Source organism: Kryptolebias marmoratus, linkage group LG12, assembly GCF_001649575.2.
Source record: "Kryptolebias marmoratus isolate JLee-2015 linkage group LG12, ASM164957v2, whole genome shotgun sequence".
Classification (NCBI taxonomy): domain Eukaryota; kingdom Metazoa; phylum Chordata; class Actinopteri; order Cyprinodontiformes; family Rivulidae; genus Kryptolebias; species Kryptolebias marmoratus.
In genome coordinates this window covers 2,919,620-2,945,268 of record NC_051441.1, presented here as the reverse complement: position 1 = coordinate 2,945,268, position 25,649 = coordinate 2,919,620, and the positions used below count along the sequence as shown (strand labels likewise).

Below are 25,649 nucleotides of genomic sequence, written 5' to 3'. Positions count from 1 at the left end.
TTATCTGGATGTTCATATTTTAGATTTACCTCCTCTCTCTCTGCACCATAAATGCCTCACTGAACACGTCTTCCTCCCTCTCGCTGCTCTGTGATTTATTATTGATTGGATTTAAATCCGACCACAGATGATTCACGGCTCTCTGTTTATTGGCAAATAAAATGAGTTTGACTTGTGTGTGTGTGTGTGTGTGTGTGTGTGTGTGTGTGTGTGTGTGTAGGTGGTTATATGCAAAGGCCTGGCAGGACAGAGCTCACTCGTGCATCGGGTTAAAACCTTATTTCCTTGAAGGAATGCATATCACCCGCTGCCTTTTAGTGGGAAAGTTTGAGGAAGATTATTTTATGCTGAGAAATTACAAACTTGTATCTGTTTTGGTAAAACGTCAAGTTTAATACAATCAATACCACAGCATGTCACACTCACACTGCTCTTCTCACCTCAAATATTCCAATCTGAAATATTTGTAGCTTTTAGCTTCTTCTGATAAACACGTTTCTGCAACAAGAGTTAAAATAATAGCCTCGCACAATGGTGCGAACTCTTGTTTTTACAGACAAGGCTAAGAATAATGTTAGAAATGATTGAGTGAAGTGATATGAAGCGGTGAGTCAGTCTCTGCTGCCGTCATTAAAGTAAAACTCTGACATTTAATTTGCTGCTTTGACTCCAACTCTTTATGTCAGTTTGTTCTCCTATCTCTGTCCTTTCAGAATAAAAGCCTATGATCTTCAGCTCCTCTCTCTGGTCTGTCTCAGACTTTGTTTCCTCCTCTTCCTCTGCTTCAGCCTCTCTTCATCTTCGCAGTATTTTTGTTCTGTCCTACATGTCAGCTAATTCACCCTCAATAAAATCTAATTGACTCTCCTGTAATTAGACGGAGCCGCTGTGCTGCAAAATGCAGATGTTTGACCTGACAGATGTGGAGTGACAGGCAATCAGCTCGCACTAATTCACTTATTATAAAACAGTGAAGTGGTAGCTATAGTTTTTATTTTCTCTTACATAAAGCTCACTCGTCAGCCAATCATCAACCTTTGGTTTTACCCTGAATGTGGTCTGATTACAGATGTTCGAGGTGTTGATTTAAATCATGTTTCAGTCGAGCTGCTGGACTTTAAACTGCAACCAGAGGGATGGAAAACAAGCAGAACAGAAGCTGAAATCAGCTAAACAGTAACTGAAGGTAAAATTAGTCAATTTAATTAGCTGTTCTGCTTAAAGTGTCTGTTTTGTTTGTTTTAATTTTAAAGTTAAAACAAGCAAAACTGTGGCTAAAGGCTGCAATGAGCAGAACAATGCTGAAAGGTAAATGCATCAAAATGATAGTTAAAAGAAAAAAAACAATTAAGATGAGATTTAAGGCTCTGTAACCTTTGCATTTTGCTTTTTCTCCCAGACAATCAAAATTCCCCAGAGTCACAAAAATGTACTTAAAAAGTGAAATAAAACAACTTATTGAGTGGTATACAAATACTATCTACTGTATAGAAATGTTTGAGACATTATAAAATAAAAAATATAATAAATTGTTGACATTTATCTGCAATTTACACGTTAGGACAAAGGAAATAAGTTTTGTGTAAAGGGAATAATAAATGTTTATTCCTGTTTTGATACATTTAAACACTGAACTGTACGTGTTTTTGTGAGTCTTTTCTATATTTGAGGAAAACTTTAATTCAGTGTCTTATGTGTGCAAAAGTCCTTTTTATTTCTGCTTAAATGTGTTGAAAACGTTTTGTTTTCTGGTCGATTCGCAGAGATTTCTTTCACATGTCTGTGGAAAAAAACCTGCAAAATACAACTCAAGCAAAACTACGGTTATGAATATAAATATAATTCGTTTCTGTTGTTCTTTAAACTAAACAGAGCCACATGCAGAGGGCCGGAGGGCTTGCAGGGGAAGTTATGCAGCAACAAGCAAGCTCGGTGCAAACAGTGAATAAAGTGTGTGCAGCTCCATCAGGTGCAGCTTTCCTCTGAGAGCTCAGGGAGGCTGCAGAGGCTGTAACCCACGACACCAACAACACAAACCCCTTTTTGATCCTCTTCAGCTGGCTTTTGATGTAAAAAGCAGCGCTCCATTAACTTGCTCGTGTGCACGGCAACAGTCAAACCTCACGTTGTTTGTATGATTCGCTCCCAGCAGGAGACAAGGACTGTGTCGTCTGCAGGTTTATTAGATTGTCAAACTTGCGCTGCAAAGTTGGCATTTGGCTCCTGAGTGCATTAAACAGCGTGAAACAAATGGTGTTTTTTTGCTCTGCTGTGAGAGTCGAATATTTGCAGCAGCCCTCAGGCAGGATTTAGTCCTGAAAACACTCCGACAGTAAAATCAACCTGCTTACAGCATGATGTCGAGCTGACCAGAGGTCGCATGTCAGTGAAAGGAGGAGCCTCGTAGGTCAACAGATGGACTGAAATCAGAGGAATAAGAGCCGAGGAGGCGAAGAATGTGAAATTAAAAGGAAACGATTATGAAGAGGAGAGAGAACTGAAATAAATTCATGTAAACATCTAGAGTCAGAATCCCCAAATCTGAACCCAGATCAGTTGTTTAATTTCAGAAGAATGATTTAAATATACCCACATGAATAAATTTTTTAAACTTGCACATATTTTTCCAGAATTATGGTAATTTATTTTAGACGGTGCAGCTTTTCTACAGTTTACGGTAATCCCCCACATCTGGCCAGCTGTTTCTCTCTGCTCCTTTCTGCAGGAAGAAGCTGGCAGACAACCAGAGGTACAGGCCTGAAAAGACAATATCAGAAAAACAAAAAAAACCCAATAGAAATATATTTATATGCATTCATATATTCTCTTTTGCAAGAGAATATTTGTTTTAGGCGGTTCTCACTGAAATTTAATTGAAGATGTTGAGAGAAGAGGTGTCAGTGTTTTTAAGAGAATAAGATGAAAAGACTGAAATAGGGACTGAAGAAGTTAAATAACATGTGTTTGTGTGTGTGTGTGTGTGTTTGGTGGGGTTTTATTTCCCTGTAGATCTCATTAAAGGCTCCGGGGCCCCCTGCACTTGCCTGCAGAAAAAAGGGCCAGAGGGACAAAGATAGTGAGAGCAGGAGCCACTCTTTATTTCTGCACAGATAAAGTTTTGTAAAGATGGAAGGAGGACAGAGACGATGAGACGCAGATAGGCAGGGGAAGATAAAGAGCAGCATGGACAGGGTGAGTGGGCGTCTGTGAGTGGGAAAGTGTGATCACGGCTTCAGGAGGCAAGACAGAATTTTTTTTTTTTTGTCTGAATAATGAGAAAACCACACAGGATGAAGAAAGGATTAATGCCGCTTTAATGTAAACCTGAAAACCATGTTAAAGCTAAATAAAAGCCATGAAATGAAGCACATTTACATCCCAGCTCTGGAGCATCACGGTTATGTGTCACACTTACTGTATGTGTCTAAAAATGCTCGAGGAGCCTTGAACCTGCCAGCTGGAGGACGGAAATATGAGCCGGTTCTGAGGAAGATGAGCACAGACTGATTTTATTTTTACTCTCATTCTCTGACCCTCATATGGTATGGGTAAACACATGGAATATGTTGGACTTTAACGGTGATGGGGTCAAAAAAACAAAGAAGAAATGCATGTCACCCGCCACCTTTCATGCCAGCACTCAGAGCACATGTGATGAGTTACTATCAGCTACTACCACATCTAATTTTAGCTCATTATCGATAAAATTAGCAAATTATTTTTGTGTTTGCTTAGATCTCTATGCTGTGTCCAAAAGTTAATGAGTTGTAGAAAGTAGTCGTACGTTAAATTCTGTTCTGTGGTTGATGAGATAATTTGCTAATGATGCAAACAAACCAACACACAGACACGAGTAAAAACATTATTGCCTTTTGCCTTCGGCGGCGGGTGATAAACATACACATGAAGGACCTCTGATCAGTCAGAAAACCAGAACATTTTGATTAAATAAAAAAAAAACTTCTTCATCTTTATGTTTAGATTTTAAACCTAATCATATCAAGTACCAAAAATAATTTACACCAAGTTTTTCTCCTTGAGATTGTCAGTAATCTCCAGGATATTCAGATTAATCAGTTTGGAGTTTATGAAGTCATCACGTGTCCATGATAAGATCTTTGTCCAGCAGAGGGCGCTGCACTGAAGTCTCACACCACAGCACCTACAGCATCAGGAGGATGTTTAATGTGAAAACAAATCAGATTTACAGAACCAGCCTTCCAAGATGAAGGCTTGACGGTGATGAGGAACCTAAAAACACAGAAGAATCGAACTTTAAGAAGAAATGAGCTCATTTTAAACACACTCACTGATGTTTATTATTAAATTAGATCGTCTGACTGTGAGAATAATCTCCTGAACCTCCACCCTTCAGCCTCTGCTGCTACTGGAAGTGTGTAGGCTGTTGTGTGTGTTTTCCTGTGTTGTGTGAAACTTAATCTAATACAAACAGGCGCACAACTTTATCCTCTTTTGTGCTCAAGATCCCAAAGATCCCTCCCTTCTTCCTCCTCCTCCTCCTCGTTTTTACTCAGCTCCGCTTCACCACGCTACTGTAAAACACACACTTCTCCTCACACACACACAGCCACAAGCTCCTCGGTACCACAACTCGTAGGAAACACGGGGATGTCTCCATGGCAACAAGCAGCTTGCTCCGCTAATGAACCGGTTGCCATGGTGACTGTGTTGGCTGTGCTCATACTAGAAAAAAAAATAGAAAGAAAGAAAGGGAGAGATGATGTGATGATGTGATGCTACAAAACCCAGATGTTTTTCTTTGTAGAGCACACACAGAAATGTGTGTGTGTGTGTGTGTGTGTGTGTTTTGGGATCTTCTCTGGTATATGTAAGGGTCTAGTATTCCTTTAAGGAATGCATATCACCCGCCGCCTTTTATTCCCAAAGGCCGCAGGGGTCACATCTTGATAGATGAGGACTCATAGTGTGTGCTGAGGATGACTCTCAGCTACTTCCTCATAAACCTTACCTCATTATCTGTCATTTGGAGTAAGTTGCATCCATTATGTGTTGGCAACGTTAGATTAGCTGTGGCGGCCATCTTGAACTGCATTGGCTCTAAGTGTCCGTCAGTCGTAGCTGTACAAACAGTGAGTACTTTCAGTCCAGGGATTTGTGGGATATTTTGCAAACTGTTTACACACACAGACAAATCAAATACTTTGTCAGGACCGGTGTTCCTGATGGGGACCAAAGCCCAGTTCTAGAATGATGGAACTTCATGTTTTGGGTTAAGGGTTAGCTTTAGGGCTGAGGTGTGAGATGGTTAGGGTTCGGTTTGGGATCTGAGATAGAAACAAGGATAGGAATATGAACTTGTGTGTGTACCTGTTTTTTGTTACCTTTTTAGGATCTTTCCTGGTATAATCACCCATCTTGTCACCACCAGGGGTCCTTATAGGGACCAAAACTTGGTACTGATACAGAAAAAACATCCTTTTTGGGGTTTGGGGTCAGGTTTTGGTTAGACTACAGAAATGAATACAATAAACAAATAAAAGAACACATTCTTACACTGAATTTCAGACATTTTATGGTTATTAATATACAGCATTCCTGTTAAGTGAGCAAATAAGTAAAGGATAGAAAGATGAAGTGAAAGATCTGACAGACGACAGCATTCCTTTGCAGGGATGAAGTCAGACACAGAGATTCCTGCAGCTGCCTGTTTTTCTGTGTTCTGGACCAATCAGCTCGCTGCTGCCTCAAGGTCAGAAAGCAACTGCTCTTCATCCGGACATGGTGAGGGAACGAGGCAGAGCGAGGCAGAGCGAGGAGGAGGAGGAGGAGGAGGAGATGGATGGGAAGAGAGTGCTGCCAGAAACAGTCTGTCAGCCATCTGTGTGTGTTATCCTCCACTTTGCTGATCAGGCCTCGAGGCCGTTATGCATTTTGGATGTTCATGACCCCACCGGAGACACCGAAAGCTGCGCAGAACTGCTGCTCGTATCATTTCTGCTGACCAAGGCCGCCAGGCATCACCCACTTTACTCTGCCGCCGCTCCCCAGACCAGCCTCTGCAGGCTGCAGTCACAGAATCCTGTCACCACACAGTCAGACCAGGGTCAGGGCGTTGTTTTCGTTTTTGTTGCTTAGGCTCTAACATCTTTTATCTCCTCGTGTTTGTTCTGCAGAAGTGTTTGCGGTTCAACCCAGATGCCACGGTGTGGAAGGCCAAGCAGCAGGTGCTCTGCTCCCTGACCGAGTCGCTGCGAGACGTCCTGAACTACGGCCTGTTCCAGCCCGCCACAGACGGACATGACGCCAAGTTTCTGGAGGAGGAGAGGCTGCTCAGAGAGTACCCACAATCCTTTGAGAAAGGGGTGCCATATTTGGAGGTACAGTTCAGCACAGTGAGATGGAGTCTGCATGTTGCTGTGCAGAAAACAGGAAATCAGCAGCATTCAGAGCTGTGAGGGAATTACCATCTCCTGAGCTGAGACGCTATCAGGAACTCTTAGAAACAGAAATAGTCAAATCCCCAAACAAAGTATTGAAACCTTTTAGAGTTAAAGACTAAACTACAACTTCTGTAATCACAGCTCAGTCAGTAGTTGGGCGCTCTGACTTTTTGTTTTTGTAAATTTTATATTTTTCTAAATAAGTAACTTTATTTACAAATATTTTCTCCATGGAAAGACAGAGATCTCTTCAGTTCCTACTAAAACGATGCTCGCTTTTAGCTTTAAGACTCAGTTTCAGCAAACTCACAACATTTTCAGAGAGAATTCAGTTTCTTTAGTTGTAATCATTTAAATCAGGTCATGCAAATCCCAAGTTTAATACAGAATTTATAGAAGAGAAGACCTGACATTTTTTTATTTTTCTGTTTTAAATGCCACAACAGCTCACATTTTCTCAGTTCATTCACTCATCTGTTTTGTAATCTTACATTAATCCCAGTGGAGGCTCTGAATCATATTTAACTGCTATAATTCCACACATTTATTTCCTTTTTTTTCAGGTTAAGACAGAAACTTTTACATCAACCAGATAAAATGTGTCTGTAAAATGAATCTGAATCCCAGAATTTGTGGATCTGGGCTGAAAACTGAGATAATTGAAGACAAAAACTTTCAGTTTGAATTAAATCCTCGTGCCTGTTATCTTTTTTTTCTGTTTTTAGTTCCGGTATAAAACCAGGGTTTACAAACAGACAAATCTGGACGAGAAGCAACTGGCCAAGCTCCACACAAAGGTAGGAAATCTTTGTTTCTGACCTCTGAGATGATAAACCTGATGTTTGCATTATGTTTATGTCAGTCACAGGTTTATAAAAGTCATTATTTTGAATGAGTGCTGCCAAGTTTTTGTGTTGTACTACATTTTTATTAACATCTATTCTAATGTATAAAGTTTTAATGTTCTTTCTTTTTGTTTTTTTCCGTTCAGGCTAGCCTGAAGAAATTCATGGATTACATTCAAACCAGCGCTGTGGACAAGATGACCAAGTTCCTGGACAAGGGCCTAGATCCAAACTACCAGGATCCAGACACCGGCGGTGAGAACCACAGATTATTTTATTCTTTTTCCTGATAACGTCGGTTATCTGCCAAATTATTAAAGATTAAAAAAACTTATTTTACAGAAAACCCTTAATGATTCCCTAAAATGTACCAAGACATATTTATTTTCAATAAAAACATTAAAATTATTATTTTTACATTTAGTTTTACATTGCACAAGTCAAAGTAGGAAATTTCAGACAGAATAATATATAATAAATCTTTAAGAAAAGATTATAAAGTATCCTATGACACTTAAATGCAGCATTTTGTCCCTTAATGTCAGTGAATGCAGCATCAGAAACAGGCCGCCATGTTTGTCTTCTTTGTTTTAACGGATTTTCTCTGATTTATTGAAGTTGGTGAGTTGCATTTGTTTTATTCTTGTGAGAAAGATGCATTTTGAGTGGAAAATATGCCAATAACACAGTAAATATAGCTACAGTGTGGAAGCAAATAATGCTAATTTGGGTGCTAACGCTAATTAGCCGTGTGCTAAAAACAACAACAGGAGTTGGTTGCGATTAGCTTCCAATTTAAAGGGCTACTATCGGTGGGGTTTTGACATCCAAACAGCTTTAAATTATGTCCATCTAAACAGCACACAGTGTTTGTTCAAACTGTGAAGAAATTTTAGAGTTTGGGTTGTTTTTAGATGGCGGAAATTATTGAAATAAAATGTTTTTTATGTGTTTCTCTCTGAGCTGTTAGCTTGTTGCTAGTAGCAACATTTAGCATAAATCTGAACTGGATTATCTTTCAGTTATTGGAGATTTTTAAACAGTTTGTGACTTGTGACACTTTTATTTTGTTTTTGTAAGTAAAAAGGGGACATTTTACTGTTTTGTTTGGGCAGCTAGACCACCTTAAATGAAGTTTTAGTTTAAAAATATCTATTCTTCAGGTAAAATAATCCTTTCTGAATCCCCTTCCTCTTCAGTGGTTCAGATCAATGATACACCAAGATAACCTCCAGGTGTCATCCTGCTTTGATTCAAAATGAATGCTTTTGGTATATTATGTAGAATAAAAACAGCAGTTGGCTGATTTTTGTCATCATTATGTCTTTATTTAATAAAGTTTTGACAAGGTTTGTGGGTTTAAATTGACACCAGATGGGGTCACAGGTCTTTGTCGGCATCATTTTGTGGGTCTGAAGCCAAAATGTCTTATAGACTAAAAGGTTTTAAAACTACTGTAAGGAAGTCCAGGCAAGACGGGACAAATCTAAGTATTGGGTTTTCCTCTGGGCTTAGTTTAAGGTGGTTTAGATGCAACAACTGTTATATGACTCTTCTTTTCCCAACTGCTGGGTTGGAATTACAGGAATCACAGCCAAGGAAAAACCTCAGGTGTACTCAGTGACCTGGTCCAGATCAATCAAACCAATCAGTCCCTAATTAGGGTCCCAGAAGCATCGAGACGCCCCCCTGACAGAGGTGTATCTTCGATTCAGCAGCCCGAAGCTGCTAAATGAGCTCGTCTTCAGCAGCTTTGTGGCTCGGCTCTCTGCTGTTGAAACTCAACCTGTAATCTGTTTGCAAGCAGCAAAGCTCCCCTTCTGTTTCCTGCCCTCGGCTCCGCGGCGTGTTGTTCCAACAGTTTGCGGAGGATCCGAGCCAGTCGTGCTGTACACGATTTGGTGGCTTTTCTCAGATCCTGTTGGCGTTCAGGAGGCGCGGCAGACGGCTCATTTACAGTTTGGGTGTGTTGCTCTATGTCAGTCCAGCCGTTGTGGGAGCAAGTGTCAAAACACCAAACGCAGCCTGTAATCAGGGTGTGAAACACACTCCCACTGCCGGACACATGAGGGCACCAGAGAGCCCTCATCCAACACCTACACTAACGTTCGGGTTCACAAAGTGATGATAACTGGGAAGATTTAGTTTCTAAAAGACATAAAAAGGTTACAGTGAGGCGCTTATCACTGGATGGGAACTGAAATTTTATTTATTTTTATTTATACAGGTAACCTCATTAAGACACAAGGTCTAAATCTCAAGAGAGACCTGCGTCAAGTGAGCGTAGAGGAATATAAACACGGATAAATACAGTCAATACAGTTAAATAAAAGTATCACACAAAACAGCTGAATACTGAAAATGGGGTTGAGTTTTCACTGCTGTCTTCTCCATTCGGATAAGTTTAAAATTAACTAAGCTGGACAGTTTCAGGTCTTAATGTAAAAGGAAAGTGCATCACTCTTCCTGTTTTAATAATAAAAATGTATACGTGTTTGTGCGTCTCAGTTTAAAAGTGAAAACTCACATTTTGCATTACTAAAACTCACTGTTTTCTTTAAATAATTGGTTAAAACTCATGTTAAACTATGCCAAAGACATGTTATGATATTACAAATATCTATTTTCCCTGTAATTTCTTGTTATAAATTCAGAATGGCTCTGTGTGTACAGAGTTGGAGAGATTTTCTCACTTTTGTTTACAGTTTTTACATTTGTCTCTTCTCCTGTGACAATCTGTTTATGCTTTCTAAACAGAGTGATTTCTTTTAAAAAAAATAAAAAAGGATCTGCCAGTTTTGGCCTCGTTTCCATCGGTGGCATCCTGACAGAACAGCATCAGAGGTCCGCTCAAGCCGTTCCAACAGATTATGTATCTATCAGATCTATCTTCAAAAGATGATCAGAAAATATAATTTCAGTAATTTCTTTAAAAAACAAACCAAAAAAACCCCCAACATTTCTGTTGTTGCCATGACAGCCAGCACACATCACCAGATTTTTACTGGAAACACTTTAAATGTTTTTATTCTTCAAGGTGCCATTGGACCTTTTTGCTGAGAGCAATATGAGCGTTGTGACGCAGATAAATTTTTGATTGAGTTTTTGTTTTTTCTCTCATTTATTTGACATAATGACAATGTGCTTGAACACTGGCAGGAAGGTAGCGTTACTTCCTGCAGGATAAAACCTCTATAAAAAGGTTGGTCTCCAGGGAAACTGCTATATCTGTTTTCATATCAACTCTTGAGTATTCTGCTTTAGATCGTGGTTGGCTTCAGGGAGGGTTTTCAGCAGTGAAATGCTCCTAATGATCACAGAAAATTAAAATAATATTTTCGCACGCTACAGGCAGCACTCATTCATGGCCACATGTTACAGTTTGCCCACTTTTTGTCGTGTAGTTCGGAGCTTCTGGGCCTAATGTAGTAAACAGTTCTTAATTTATACCAGAGGATTGTTTACATCTGAAAGAAAAGTGTCATAAAAACTGAAATCTGTGAAAAAAAAGGCCAAATGTAAAGCTGTTTTCAACTTCGGCTCTACAGATAGCATCACTGAAATATTCCTACGCTGGTTCCTTTAGCAGCTGATATTTCAGAGTCAGGATGGAGGCTGTCGATTCAGCTCAGTCAGTCTTGTAGAACAACAAGAACACAGAAGAACAGTCCTGAGCTCACTCACTAGAATCCTCTACAGACAGAATGGGACAACTGTTCCTCTAAAACCTCCAGCAGCTGCTCTCCTCAGGTCCAGATGTTTACAGACTGATGGGAGAAGAAGAGGAGATACAACCTTACAGACACGTGATGTTGACAGAAAAATTTAAAAGTACCTAATTTTTCTCCCCCAAAATGGTACAATCCCTTAGTTTCAACATTTTATATGATTACTCTGTTCCTCTGTGAGTAAAATATTGTTTAATGAAGTTTTCAAATCATTGCGTTCTGTTTTTGTTTACATTTTACACAACGTCACAACTTTTTTTCGAATTGCTGGTTGGATGCCATTAGCTGAAATGTGTGTGTTTGTGTGCAGAGACTCCCCTGTCGCTGGCAGTGCAGTGTGAGCCAGGTGGAGGTGAGGCCATCCGGGTCCTGGTGGATGGAGGGGCTCACATTGATTTCCGTGCCAAAGATGGACTCACACCGCTCCACAAGGCTGTTCGAGGGCACCGCCACACGGCCCTGCTGGTAAACACTTGCACGTTTGTGCCTTTTTATAGGAATGTTGTGATCTAACTGTAACAAATACGGAGTTCTTATTCCTCACGCTAGAAAAGAAGAAAATCCAAATCGCATTGTTGTGTTTACTTGCAAGATGGGATATTTGTCTTGAATAAACAAGCTGAAGCCAGAATATTCACTCCACACTCAGGAAACACACACCAACAAAGAACAAACTGGCTGGATTTAAAGGCCTGTTGCAGATTTGAATTTGAGGTGTTTGTCCAGCTGTTCAGCAGAGAACAGCTGGAACAGAAAACTCAGGCTGGGAGATTTGTGGGTGCTACAGTGTCCAGTTATTCCCCAAAAAACCCAGCAGAACTGAAAGTTTACGCCATTTTCTGGATGAATACAGGAGTACTGTGCAAAAGTCTTGATTCATTTCTTTTTAAATGTTCCTTTGAAGCAGCAGAGTAAACTGTAACGTTTTAAAGTCCTCATCAACAACTGGACTGATCTTATTGAAACTCTCATTGGATGTACATCTGCAGCTGACTGGCAATCAACCTGATTCAAGATGGCCGCCACAGCGAACAGATCCTAGTAAACACCAAAAAAAGACTAACTGTTAGCAAAATATCTCATGAACCACTGGATAGATTTTATTGAAACTTTCAGGAAGTAAACAGTGGATGTGTTTCTAGTTGAGCAGCCAACCTAGTTAAAGATGGCCGCCACAGCTTGTTGACCCCAGTCTACAGAGAAGTGGCTATAGTGTCATTCTCAGCCCATACTCTGAGCTCACAGATCATAGCTCTAAGACGGTTCTCGTCTAAACCTCTAAAGGTGGCGGGCGATAAGCATTCCTGAAGGATTGCAAGGCATGCCCTTCCTAAACTTGTAGTAATTTGAGCTTTTTGTTTAAAATGCTCTGAAACTGAAAACCACCGTAATAGGAAATCTAATTTTTTAGCTTATAATATGTAAAAACAATCTGTATCTGACAACAAAGTGTTTCTGAACTCCAGGCTGGTTCTGGTTGGATGTGAAAACATTGTCTCCTCCCACAGGTCCTGCTCTCTTTGGGTGCGTCTCCAGATTACAAGGACCGGCGGGGGCTGACGCCGCTCTACCACACTGTGCTAACGGGGGGCGACACCTCCTGCTGTGAAACTCTCCTCTACCACCGAGCCAAACTGGGCATCAGGGACGAGAACGGCTGGGACGAGACGCACCAGGTGAAACCCTCGCTCTGCGACGACGAGTCTGAGGAGATTTTTTTTTTTTTTTTTTACACAATTTAAGACAAGAAGAGCAAACTAATCACAGGGTTTGTTTGTTTTAGTTTTGTGGGATGAAAGCATCGGAGAAGGAGCCTTTTATATTTAAGGTTTTAGTTTGTTTTGTGCGTGGATCAGTGTTTCAGAGTGTTCTCTGTGTTCCAGTGTGTGTCTGCATCAAAACCCATTCATGCCATGAATCAGTCCACCTCTCACCCTTCATCCCACCGTCCTGCTTCAGTGGCCGTTTACCAGCCTTGAAGTGGACAGGCAAGGCCGAGAGGAAGAATAAAGGTATCCATCTGAGTGTGATCCCGCTCTCTGCATCAACATCTGTCTCTTCAGCTCCATTGTACACTGTGTGTGTGTGTGTTTGTGTGTGTTTTTGGTAGGAACCTCTGCATGAGGGTCAGGGTTTGGTTTCTTTTAAACAAACAGTAACCGTCCCAGGAGCGGAGCCATGCGTGTTAATGAGGAGGCTCTGATTTAGCAGCAAAGTTCTGCTAACCAGCAAAACACTAAAATAAAACAATAAGTGTAATGTTTTATTCATCCAGTTTGAACTGTAAACAGTGTCAGGACATGTGTTAAACAAAAAGTTGGATAAACTTTAAAAGTGAAAGGCATCTGTCTTTTATTAAGAAAACAACTCTGTGCGAGCGTGCAGGATGGCATCACAGCACGTCCAATCAGAAGGACACACACACTCACACTGCAGTGTGTGTGTTTCCACTGATAAAGTGATCAACCTGAATTATTATTTTTATTACTTTATGACTCTGGGTGTGGCTCTCCACTCAGTGTGAGATAAACGTGGCGGCGATTCTTTCAGCTTCAGCTGCTTCAGCTCATTTTTGTCTTTGTTTTGGTGCATCGTCGTCCTCTCCTCCGTGTTCATGTCGACTCACAGGCCTGTCAGAACGGCAACTCGCAGCATCTGGAGCACCTCCTCTTTTACGGGGCAGATTCCTCCTCCCAGAATGCCTCTGGAAACACTGCCTTGCACATCTGTGCTTTGTACAACAAGGTACGTCATGAAGTGCACGTGAAGTCTCAGCTCTAAAACAGGATCAGAACAGAAGTACAGATTAGACGTTTCTTCCTCAAACATATGTTGTTTATTTACAACTTTTTGTGTTTTCTGCACCGTAATAACAGGAACACGTCCACATAGATTTCCTGTGTAATTTCTGCTGTTTGTTGCAGGAAAGCTGTGCACGAATTCTGCTTTATCGTGGAGCAAATAAAGACATGAAGAACAACAGCGGGCAGACCCCCTTTCAGGTAAACCAGTCCTGTTACACTTTAGGGTTTTATGAAGTTACAGCAGAAGTTCCTGATTTCACTTTAACCCATTACTGTGCTGCAGACTTTTAAATCAGGATTTATTAAGTATTTCTTTTTTACAAACAATCAGGTAGGAGCTTACACAGCATCAGAGTGGCTGGATGGATGAATTGGCAATAAAACATTTCTAAAAAACTGTTTTCTTTTTGTTTCGTATTATTATTTTGTAAGAAAACGACACCTTAATTTGCCTGTGACTTTATAATTATTAATAAACAACTTGGACTCACACTATAGTCGTATTTAAATTGACTTTAATATTAAATTCAAATATATGGACACAAACATTTTATATGTCAGTATTAGCCAATATATTTGTCATAAAAGTTCGGGTCAGGTTCAGATCTTCTTGTTCTTCATTGTTTTCATTCTATAACCAACATTTTTCTTAAATATTTGTTGATAATGGTTCATAATAAATTTCATAGCAGATGAAAATAATTAACTTGATCAGTTTTCTTTATCAAGGAAATCACAAAATCAGCCTTTTTTTGCGAGCAACGTAACTTCAAACCTTCAAATGTGTTTTCTTTTAAAATTTTATTTAGGTTGCAGTTATGTCTGGCCATTTTGAACTGGGAGAAATCATTAAAAACCACAGAGATACAGACGTGGGTAAGTTCTCTATAACACGTCATGTTTACTTGTATGATACAGAAATATTTATTAAATACAAAAAAAAGACCTAATCTCTTTCTGATGCTTCAAGTAGCTTAAAGTTTCTATTTTTTATTCTTTGAGCAAACAGTTTGACTGAAACAGACCTCAAACCAGGACAAAATATTCAACTTTATAAATAGATTTCATAAAATAGTTTTTTATCTCCTGACTACCAGGAACAAAAATATTGTCCAATCACAATTTTTTTCTAAAATCCCCAATCTTTGTAAGTTACCAAAACCCCACCCCTTCACATTTGGTGTCAATGAAAAGCTCTAAATGTCCTCTGTAGATGGCCAAAGGAGTTAATTTAGTGGGATGCATAGGGTGGGAGACATTCAGGTTAACAAATGTCCTCCACAGAGGACAAGTTGGAGCTACTGGGAGTCAGGAGGACACTCATGTGTGAACGTATGTTTCAAACTGTGAGTGAAACTCTTTTCTCTTCACCTCCCGGTAAGTTCCCTTTGTGGAGTCTCCAAAGTACGCCCCCCAGAGGAGGGAGAGCACCCGGTCTTTGACAGTCCCCCATCCTCACCCTTTCCTCCGAGCCAACAGCGACAGCAGCATGAACCTGCCGGACTGGATGGCCGTGCCCAACGCTCCGAGCACCAACATCGTCTCCGTGCAGGTATCCCATCCGTGCGGCACTGCTCCATTCAGGGACGTTACGAGATGTTTGACCTGTGTAGAAAAACAGAAAGAATTCACTAAAGTTACTTCGATCAAAACAAACTACTTTATGAAGCTGCAGGAGGAAAAAAATGAATAAAAGACGTGCAGTTAGCTGCGATTTATCTGATTTCTGTTTCAGGGATATAAACATACAGGAACCCTGCGGAGCTCCAGCAGTCCCAGAGGAGCGAGGACACGCTCCCCGTCCCGGGGACGGATCGGGGACAAGGAGGACCGGAGCAGACAGAGCCGCAGACAGGGGTGAGTCCTGGGGGGCTCCGAACAAAAAATACAATAAAATCACTTAAATCAGGCAGCTGCTCCTTGGTTTCTGTTGTTCTATTATTAAATAGTCCTTTAAATGTTTTAGGGTGGACTAAAGGAGTCTTAAAGATGGTAATTAATCCAAAACTGGGGTCGGATTGAATAAAATAGTCTTACAATCATTGAAGCAAAATTCTACATGAATCAAACTAAATTTAATTATAATTTTCAGAATGTGGTAAAGCATCAAAAAACAGCAGAATGATGGAAAATTACAGTTCTTGTTTTTATAGTTTTAGGTGGAAAATAAAACCTAAAGGATTGCAGGAAAAAGGAAATGTTCTGAATATTCAGGAGGTTTTTAAAAATGTTTCCTTGTGCAGCTGTTATATAAAAAGTAAATGTTTTCAACATTTTGTATTAAAATTTCTTGAAACATTTTTCTGAAGACAATAAAAAAGCTTAATCTGACTTTTATTGAAGTTGTATTGATCCTGCTGAGTGGTAAAGTTATTAAATTAGGCAAATAAAATGAAACCTGGACACCCTGAAAGGTTCTGGAAGAGTTCTGGAAACTTGTTGTCAACACAGAGTCACAGTTTTTAAAATCTTACGTTTAGTGAGGAAGTTTCAAATGCCTTAGTGGAGTAAAAAGCTTGAAAAATGCAGTTTTTCATTACTTTTGTGATGTCCCCAGGCCCGCCCAGGTCACTACCACCGTGCAGATCGCAAGCCAGCGGAGACGCCTCTACAGCGCCGTCCCGGGACGAGTCTTTGTAGCAACTCGGTCCCACTCTGCTCAGGGAGAGCGGGAAATCAGCTTCAGTAAAGGAGACAGGGTCAAAGGTGAGAACAGAAGCATTTTCACGTCTGTCTCTTCTTCCTCTGCTTTTTATAGGTCAGGGTTGGGAGTTAGGGCTTTCATCTGCCATCGTCAGACCAAAAACTGACCGTTGGTGACACATTTGTGCAGGTGTCTTTTAGCATTTCTATTTTTCAGGAGGGATTGATCAAAATATCCATGTTTTTGCTGATATTAAGCGCTACAGGCAACATGTGGTCAACTTTGAAATTGTCACACCAGTGTTTTTGAAAGTTAAGACCTGCAGGGTGGTGTCTTTAAACAACCTGTTTCCTGATGAGCAGCGGTCACATTTATTGTTCCTTCAGTTAGGAATCTCGACTGGCTTCACTGTTTCGGACAGAAACAAAAAAACGGCAAATAAAGCGCTGGTCGAGAAAATGAGAGGGGCTTAAATCCACGAGGTTTCTCTCTCAGATGGACGTGAGCGCCGCAGGGTGCAGGAGGAAGGTTCCACAGGCAGCTTTCACTGATAACTATCGTGTAAATAAAGCAGCTGTATTTGTTTAATGAGTCAGAGAGTCTTTGTTTGACAGCTGATCGTTGGTTGTGAAAGACGCCGTGATGGCTTCGCCTGTTTCACAGTGCGGCTTCTTTGATCAATTCTCACAAAATCGCAACTTAACCACAAAAAACGCCCTCTACCGCCACTGGACTCCAATCCCTGATGATTGATGTGTTCATCTAAACGTCCAGCACTACTGAGAGTTTCTGAGAAAGAATGACAAAGTTAAAAATTTAGGAGCAACATTCCGACTCGTTTTAACTCTTGTGTTTGTTTTGTGCCTTCAACTTCTTTAAATGAGCCCCGCCTAAAAATGTTTAACACAAACACCAACAGTTGTTAAAAATCTGGATTTTCAGCTCTTTGAGATTCATTCAAGCATTTCCAAGAAACCCACAGACGAGTGGAGTGATTGAGGCTGATATTTTAGCTCGACCTGTGAGGAAACAGTGATTTTAGCCAGACGAAAGGTTCTGAGGTGAAAACCTGGGATCCGTCGGCAGGTAAAGGGACTCGTTCTCGAGTCCAGGCTGAAGCGGCGGTCCTTCCGTCGGACTCGGAGACAGATTCAAGTGTCTGTTTGTGAAATGCTCGTCCTAACATCCGTGTAAGGGCTCCACATATGTTTGTATTTAATGTCTGCAGGTATGAATATTTGTGTGTTTGTGAGTGAGTCTAAAGTGTCGCCAGGTATGTATGTCTTGGTGAGTATGTAGGAGGTTTGCATGTTCGTGCGTGTGTCTACGTTATTTATTTTCCCGTCTGCATAATGTTCTTATCTTCTTTTTGTGTGCGTTTGTTTTTCGTTCTCTATGTTTGAGTGTGTTGGTGTTTATTGTGTTGCCTTTTTTTTTGTGTGTGTGTGTGACACTCTGCTCTTTGCTGCTCTCGCCTTCTAGTCCTCAGCGTCGGCGAGGGCGGGTACTGGGAGGGGACGGTCAGAGGTCGCACCGGTTGGTTCCCCTCTGAGTGCGTGGAGGAAGTGGTGCTCCGAAGCCAGGACAACCGATCAGGTGATCACCTTAAACCTTCCTCTGTCACGCCACATAAACACCTGGAAAATATTAGCTTTTAGGACTGTTTAGCATTTACATTCCTTTAAGAGCTAACTGCACTCGTCACAAGCCGGATGATGGCTTTAGATTAGAAAATTACAAAAATAAATAAAAAAAACAAAGAAATTCAGCTGTGAATCCTGAGTACTGAGTTGTTAAAGCTAACAGGTGCAGAACACTAGCTAAAAGCTAAACATAGCAATAATCTAAATAAAAAGCTAGCTAAAACCTGAAAGCAGCAAAAAGCTAAATAGAAGATAAAACTAGCAAAGGCTAGCTAAAAGCAGCAAAAGGCTAAAAAGACGTTAAATATCGCAGAAAACTGGCTAAAGTTTACATGTAGCCAAAAACTGTCTATAAGCTAAAATTTACAAAAGGCTAGTTAAATGCTAAAATACCAGCGAAAAGCAACAAAAGATTAGCTAAAAGCTAAAAGAATCAAAAGGCTAGCTAAAGTATGAAAAGCTCAAAGTAACAGACTGGTAGCAAAAAAGTAAAAGGTTCATAAAAAGACAAATATAGTCATTTTGTTGAAGCAGATTTCAAAGAGAAGGAACCGAAGTGATCTCAGTGTATTTCTTTGGGAACAGTTTGTTAATAAAGTTAAATATTTTGAATAAATGTTACAAAAACTTGAAGTCCTTTTCCTGAGCACAAACGTGTCACGGTGTTAGCTGTAAGTTGCTGCTGACGAAGTAAAAAGTCCCCAACAGATCACCACTTTAATGTTATTATTTGTTCACATCTGATGTTTTTGTGTTTTAGAGAGTCGTGGAGAACGAGCCAAAAGGTTGTTCCGTCATTACACCGTGGGTTCATACGACAGCTTCGACGCTCCGAGGTGAGGTTTCCCTTCTTTCCCTTCCATCGCCTGTTACTGGTTGGATTTATGGAGATGTGCTACATGGTGCTACATTCTGACAGACTGATCATGAATTCACTGCCTGCTGTCTCAGGACCTTTCTATTCCATCCCAGCATTAGATGATCTTCGTTTAAAACTCTGCTCTGAAGGTTGGCGGGTGATATGCATTCCTTTAAGCGATGCTGGGGCTTTAATTGATGGAGCCCATCACTTTAGTCCCGACTGACTTCTCGCGGGACGAGAGGCCGAGGTCACAGCAGAGTGGCTACTTCACGTAACCGGAGTGGTTTTAATCTGAACGTCGAAGCACTTTGTGCCACTTGGACAGACAAAAGAGACGCTCGGTGTAACATCTGGAACATCTGGATGCCGGTTTCCCTTCTGACACCTGAGCAGGTCTTTGGGAGATAAGGGGTTGGGTGATTTGTCAAAGAGCCTCTCAGTGGGAGTTTAATTCAAACTGACAGCCTTTTCATCGTGACCCCGCTGCTTTGCTGTTAATCTCCAGCACGTTAGCGGTGAACTTGTTTGTATGGTAACATAGCGGATGTATTTATTTCAGGATGATTTGTGTGAAGCGATGTCCTGGGAGTGATTCATGCCGTAGGATGACTGTGACTCGCTCCGTATCTTCCTGCTTTTATAGAGAAGTCCTCCGTTTACCAGCCTTATCTTGATGTTTAAACAGCAGACAGATAAATGTTTATCATTTTAGTTTTAGGGTAAGTTTCTTCTGCTTTATGTCTGTTTTATTGTGTCTGAGATCTCGAGCTGCTTTGCTGTGTTTTATTTTTAAAGCTTGTTGTTGTTGTTTTTTTTTAGAAGAGTCTGATTAGGCCTGAGCTTTCTTTTTTTTTTATTTTTATTTTTTTGAAGCAGTGTTATAAACCACCTGATGATTGCTGCTTTCAGTGACCATACAATCTAAAGTAATGCATATGTATTACTGAGCCATGGGACCAGCTTCAAATAATCCCTGAAGAGCAGCTGAGATCAGCGGGTCTTTCTTTTTTCATTTTTTTATTTTTATTTTTGCAATAACACCTCTTGTTATTCACCCGCTGTGACTCAAACAACATCCGGTCTTATGCAGCTTTTCATTCTTAAAGGGAGAATATTTGAACAGGTTTTCTGTCAGTAGGAAAGGAAGTACTTGAAGAATATCAGACTTCCTTTGATTATTGTTGTATTGATTATCTGAGAAGGATAGTTTATAAAAATTATGATTGTTTCAGGAGATTCTCGGCTAAATCAATGAAGACTGATGCCTTATCTGCACTTTGGAAACATGATGAGATTATTTTACTAAAGAAGAATTTTTAGAAAAACTTCTTTTTTATGAATTTTGCGTTGATGAAAATGTTTGATCTGATTTTTTTCTCCATCATTTTCATGGAATTGATGAAAACCTGGAAAATACGTGCAGAAAAGTTTCATGTTTTTTAAAACGCTTGTTTGTGGAGTTTGTTTGTTTTCGGAGAATAATGATAGAAGAACACAGTTTTGAAATGCTAGTAAAGGTTTATCTATTTATTACCTGCTGCTGAAAGGTGAAGGTGGGCGACAGTGTTTTTGCCTGTGTGTGTGTGTGTCTGTTAGAAAATCCTCTCACAAACCACTGGGTAAATTCTACAGAAACTCTCAGGAAGTAATCATTAAATGTACGTTTACAACTTAATTACTAGAGTCAAACCAAATTCAAGATGGCTGCCACAATCGACTGGCATTAAAAACACAAAAATGGCTCCAACTTAGTCGGTTTTACAGACATGTAGCTAATATTTGATGTGGTAGTAGCTGAGAATCATCCTCAACACATACTCTGAGCGGGACATCTTGTGATTTTAGATGAGGTTGTGTATAATGTTCTTTTTAAAAGGATTGACTAAAACGGTTACAACTTTCTCTTCTTTTAAGTCTAAAACTTTGTTATTGAAGGCAGTGGGCGATATGCATCCCTTCAGGGAATTTTTCTTAACTTCTGTACACGCTTGTTCTTTTCCCTCACTCACTGTTTCATCTACTATTAATGTGCTTCATCAGCTGTGACGTTTTCTGTAAAAAGACTCAGTCACACACATCAATATTTAAAGATGTGTTTCAGCGTATAGATGGAGCCCAGATTGTTCGTTTAAGCTGGCTGACTCAGATCCACCCTCACATGGGCCCACTTACACAACTTTTATCCCTGCAGCTCCTCCTTCGGCCTCGGTCACTCTGCATCCCTCCTCTGTGGTCTGTTCATGGATGTGTTGCGAACCCCCCCCTCGTACTTTTTAATTTTCTTTCTATCGCCCTCACCTCCCTACGGTGACTCCATCTGGAGGTCAAACAGTGAAGGGCACTCAGGAGGGAGAGGAGGGTCGGACAAGGAATGGAGCATCCGTCCTGTTTATTGATAGTTACAAGCATTTATTATTTTGTGCGTGCAGCAGGTTAAAAAAACTATGCTTTGTGTAACTTCATTATCACTCTAAGAAGTCTATCTAATTAGAATCTAGTCAGTATTTAATAATTCTGTTATGACTGAATGGGGAATTTTTAGAATATTTGACTATTTATATTACAGTTTATCCATCTCCCAAATTCTTCTCTTGTCGGGAGAAGCCTCAAAAGACAAAAAGTTATTTACCAATACATCAGATGCTGGCTTCCTTACATAAAACAGTTGTTTTTTATAATGTGTGTGAATGTTTTTGCACAGTGCCAGTGCGCTGACAGAACTTTTGTTGTGACTTGGCGCTGTATAAACAAACTGGATTGAATTGAATCAACAAATAGACATTTGGTTTAAAATGATTTTGACATCAGAGATTGAGCTCATGAATACATTGTCAGTGTTTGTTTGTTGCTTTGCTGCATTGTTTAGCTAAAGATCTTTTTTTTTTGTGTTTCTTTTAGCAGTTATACAACTTATAGGTGAAATAAATAGGTGAACTGTATGAAAGTGTTTGCGCCATGCTATAAAAGGATTTTATTTGTGAGTAAAGTTGTGCGTTTTAACCAAGATTTCACAGGAAGTCAGGCTCTAGTGGCCATTAGAGGAAGTGCAGTTTTCAGCAGACGTGTTGGCCTCACTTCTCAGACCTGGAAGCTGCTGCTTTGTGTTTACCTGAACTGTCAACCTTTTTGTTTTATTTTAATTTTGTAGCCAAAAACAAAAATGACCTTCATTGCCTACCTTTGCCTTTATGTGAGTGAGTTCTTGTGCCTGTCCTAAAATATCCCAAGAACCGCCGGACAAATCTGAATAAAACTTTCAGGAAGGAATCACTGAATGTACGTCTGTTTGGCGGGTGATATGCATTTCCTTTGGGGAGTTCTAGATCTAAAAGCAGATTTTCTTCTGCGTTTGCAGCAGAACTTTTAGGGAGAAAAATTCAGATTTTTAAAACATTTTTGATTTTAATGTGTGGACTCAAAAGAACAATGTTGTAACACCATATCACTTTGTGCCAAAGAAATCAAAACAATAATGGATCAGTTTTTACCAGGTTTTCTATTCCTCTTTTTTTTTAATCTTTGAATCCACTAAACTATGATTGTGTTCTGAAATAGGTAATACCTGGGAGGAAATTATAGATACATCAAAGAATAAGACAAAATCTTTGTCCAAAAATGTTCTTTTTCTGTATTTTGATGCGGCACTAATTTGGATATTCTCATCCCCGACTAATGAATGTTTTGGGATTTTTTTGTCAGAATAATCCGTATTAAGAAAAAAATATAAACACAAACAAAAAGAATCATTTAAAAACTATCTGTTTTAGTGTAGATGTCAGCTGAAAGAGTCTGTTAACGTGAGAACGGTGTGCAGTTTGTGGTGATAGCAGATCACATCCAGGTGCTCTGCGGGGCTCATCGTCGCCATGACCTTTGGGCTTCGGGCGTCGCAGGGCGCTGTCATGATCTTCAAAGAGTCTGGAGTTACAATAAGGGCTCCGGAAAAGTCAATTAAACACATTCATTGGTTTAGTTTTTCACATGTTCATATAATAATCGTAGTTTCTGAACCTGATTTGACTTGGTCTAAATATCCAATAAGAAAGAAGATATATTCATAATAGATGCTTTGATGCACATGGCAAAAAAAGCAAACTAGAACATGCCAGGCGGACATGCTGATAAACATAAACACATGATCATGTGAACCTTCTGTGAGCAGTGTTGCTCCACCCAACACAGCTTTCTCTCTGTGTCATCACACAAGCATGCTCTCGCAATCACAGTGGCGTAGCCTGACGAAGCAGGGAGGAAAACAAAACGGCAGAGACATGAGAGGAGAGGCGACAAGAGCTGTGATCGTCCTCCGAGGCAGGAAGGATTCAAGAGGATGACAGAAAGGGAGAGAAGATGTAGAGAGGCAAGGAAGAGGGAGGGAGGGCAAGTTGATGGAGGACAATTTCGACGTACGTGGAAGGAAGCTCTGACGGAGAGATGATGTGAGTGCCTTTTAGAGAGGAAATCTGGACGCCTTCTTCTCCTCTTCCTCCCAGCTGTTTCTCTGTCCTCCTCTTCCTCCTCTCTCCTCTTCCTGTCTGCATCCAAACCCCTTCTTTCATTTGCTCTACCCGCTCATTCAAGCTTTGTTTACAGCAAATGACCGGAAGCAGTGTGTGTGTGTGTGTGATGTGAGTGCACATTAGAGGCTGGGATAAAGGGATGAGATTAGTTTAGTTTAATTCGAAGGTATAACTTATTGTTCTAACTTTACTTCACCTTGTTCCTTATATAGCATAAATTTTACACACTTTTGAGACACAGACAAACACAGAAAGATTGGTCCAGGTGTAGTTCTTATGGGAAGAAAAACAAAAACAAAACAAACACAGGTTAATGGCAACAATAGTTGCGAACACAAACATGGAGGTGAGACAGCAAAGATGGCAGCAGAGTGAGGAAATGTGGCCGGTTTGTTCTCCAGCAGTCCAAGCCTATAGCAGCAGAACTAAAGGATAACTCAGGAAACCCAAAGTGTGCTGCAGAGGGGCGAGCACCACCCTAAATAACCTGCTTCCTGCTTCAGCTTTTTAAGGCTCAGTCAGTCCTTAGGGACCCCAGTCACCCACTTGCATCTGTGATGTATTCTTATCTTTTTTATTGTTTTATTTTATTGTTGAGCTTTCTGTACAAATAATTGTCCCTTTGGGTTAATAAAGATTAGAACCCTAACCCAAGCCAACCCTAACTATAGGATTTCTCTAAAAGGAAAGTCTGAAGTCTTAAAAGCAGACAGGGTGTCAGCCTCACGGACTGAGGACTGAAAGCTCCGCCTCCTGTTCTACTTTTAGAAACTCTAGGAACCACAAGTAAACCTGCAGTCTGAGAGAAGAGCTCTGTTAAGGAAAAATGGAACAATAAGATCTTTAATATAAGATGAACTTTGGTTGTTGGTATTGCATTCATTATTTTTACAAAGATCATTTTTTTGTATATTGTGCAGCCTTTTAGTTCTGACTATTCTCAACTGGATAAGATGACATTCGGCTACTCAACATGTTGTGGTCGAACATGTTTATTTTAAAGCATGACATACTGAGAGAAATAAATCATTATTGTTGAGCGGACACACGGTGGGACTGTCAGTGAGCCTCCATGGCGTCCGGTTGAACGGACCTGTTGCTTCTATATTAAACCACATGTTTATTGATGCTCGGTTCAGTTTACAACGTAGCACACTTTACTCATCCACCCCGGATCTGTGGTTTTCTGCTGATTTAAGCTCAAAAAGATTAATTAATGCTTCTGACAGAAGCCGATTGTAGTTTTTCTTATCGCCTGCTCGTGGCTGTTTGTGCGATTTGTCTGTATTCTTAGCAAAATATCTCACGAATCACTGAATGGATTTGAATGAAACTTTCAGAGAGTAATTATTGGGTTTATATCTACAGCTGACTAGCTTTTGAAGCCAACCGGATTCAAGATGGCTGCCACAACTAATCAGCTCTGAGAAACACAGACATTGAGCTCTAATTTGGTGTGGCAGTGTCTGAAACTGATCCCTAACTTTACTGATTGTGTGCGATCTGTGTTGAAAACTTTAGCATTAACTATTGGAGTCAACTCTGTTTTTCTGTTAGTAAAATATCTCATGAACTGTGTTGGATTTTATTGAAACTTTCAGAGAGTAAATATACTTCACAGATTAACTTTTGAAGTGTATGAATTCAAGACGGCTGCCACAGCTAATTAACATTAGCGAACACAAACATGGCTTTTCCTCAGTCAGTGTAGCAGATATTAAGCTACGATTTGATGTGGTAGTAGCTGAGAGTGACCCTCAGCACAGAGTCTGAGTGTGGCTTCTTCCAATGTTGCACGAGGTCGCGAATAACGTTGATTTCAAGGTTTAACCGAAACGTCATTTCCCGTCCTAGGATAATGTCAGTCTAATACCCTGGCATGAAAGACAGCGGGTGATTTGCATTTTTATTTAAATGAAAACAAAAGCAGAATGTTGGGGAGTTCCTGCAGGTTTTTTTTTGTCCAGATTTAAAAATATTTAAATTGTATAACAACAAAAATCCCGACGCTGTTGTACCTGATAGCAGAAGGATCTGTTGCATCCGTTTTCATGAATGTGGAGTCATGACGATAATAAAGAAAAAGTGAATGATTTATATCTAAACTACAGGAGTGAAGGAGGGGCAGGGGTGGGAAATTTGAGAGAAGAGTGAAGAACAATGAAGATTTGGAGTTTTTTC

At 40.2% G+C, this 25,649-nt stretch overlaps 1 protein-coding gene across 5 annotated transcripts in view; it reads left to right on the top strand.

Moving 5' to 3' along the window:
• The window catches only part of shank1 (SH3 and multiple ankyrin repeat domains 1), a 75,790-nt gene that overhangs the window by 25,332 nt on the left and 24,809 nt on the right, over positions 1-25,649 (top strand). For all 5 annotated transcript variants that reach the window (XM_017419389.3, XM_017419392.3, XM_017419391.3 and 2 more), the window contains exons 3-15: positions 6,156-6,359; positions 7,148-7,219; positions 7,414-7,522; positions 11,306-11,460; positions 12,504-12,671; positions 13,624-13,740; positions 13,920-13,997; positions 14,609-14,675; positions 15,182-15,351; positions 15,535-15,656; positions 16,357-16,505; positions 17,926-18,039; positions 18,847-18,922. In XM_017419389.3, the coding sequence (XP_017274878.1) occupies positions 6,156-6,359; positions 7,148-7,219; positions 7,414-7,522; positions 11,306-11,460; positions 12,504-12,671; positions 13,624-13,740; positions 13,920-13,997; positions 14,609-14,675; positions 15,182-15,351; positions 15,535-15,656; positions 16,357-16,505; positions 17,926-18,039; positions 18,847-18,922 (1,601 nt within the window). The remainder of the gene's footprint in view (positions 1-6,155; positions 6,360-7,147; positions 7,220-7,413; positions 7,523-11,305; positions 11,461-12,503; positions 12,672-13,623; positions 13,741-13,919; positions 13,998-14,608; positions 14,676-15,181; positions 15,352-15,534; positions 15,657-16,356; positions 16,506-17,925; positions 18,040-18,846; positions 18,923-25,649) is intronic.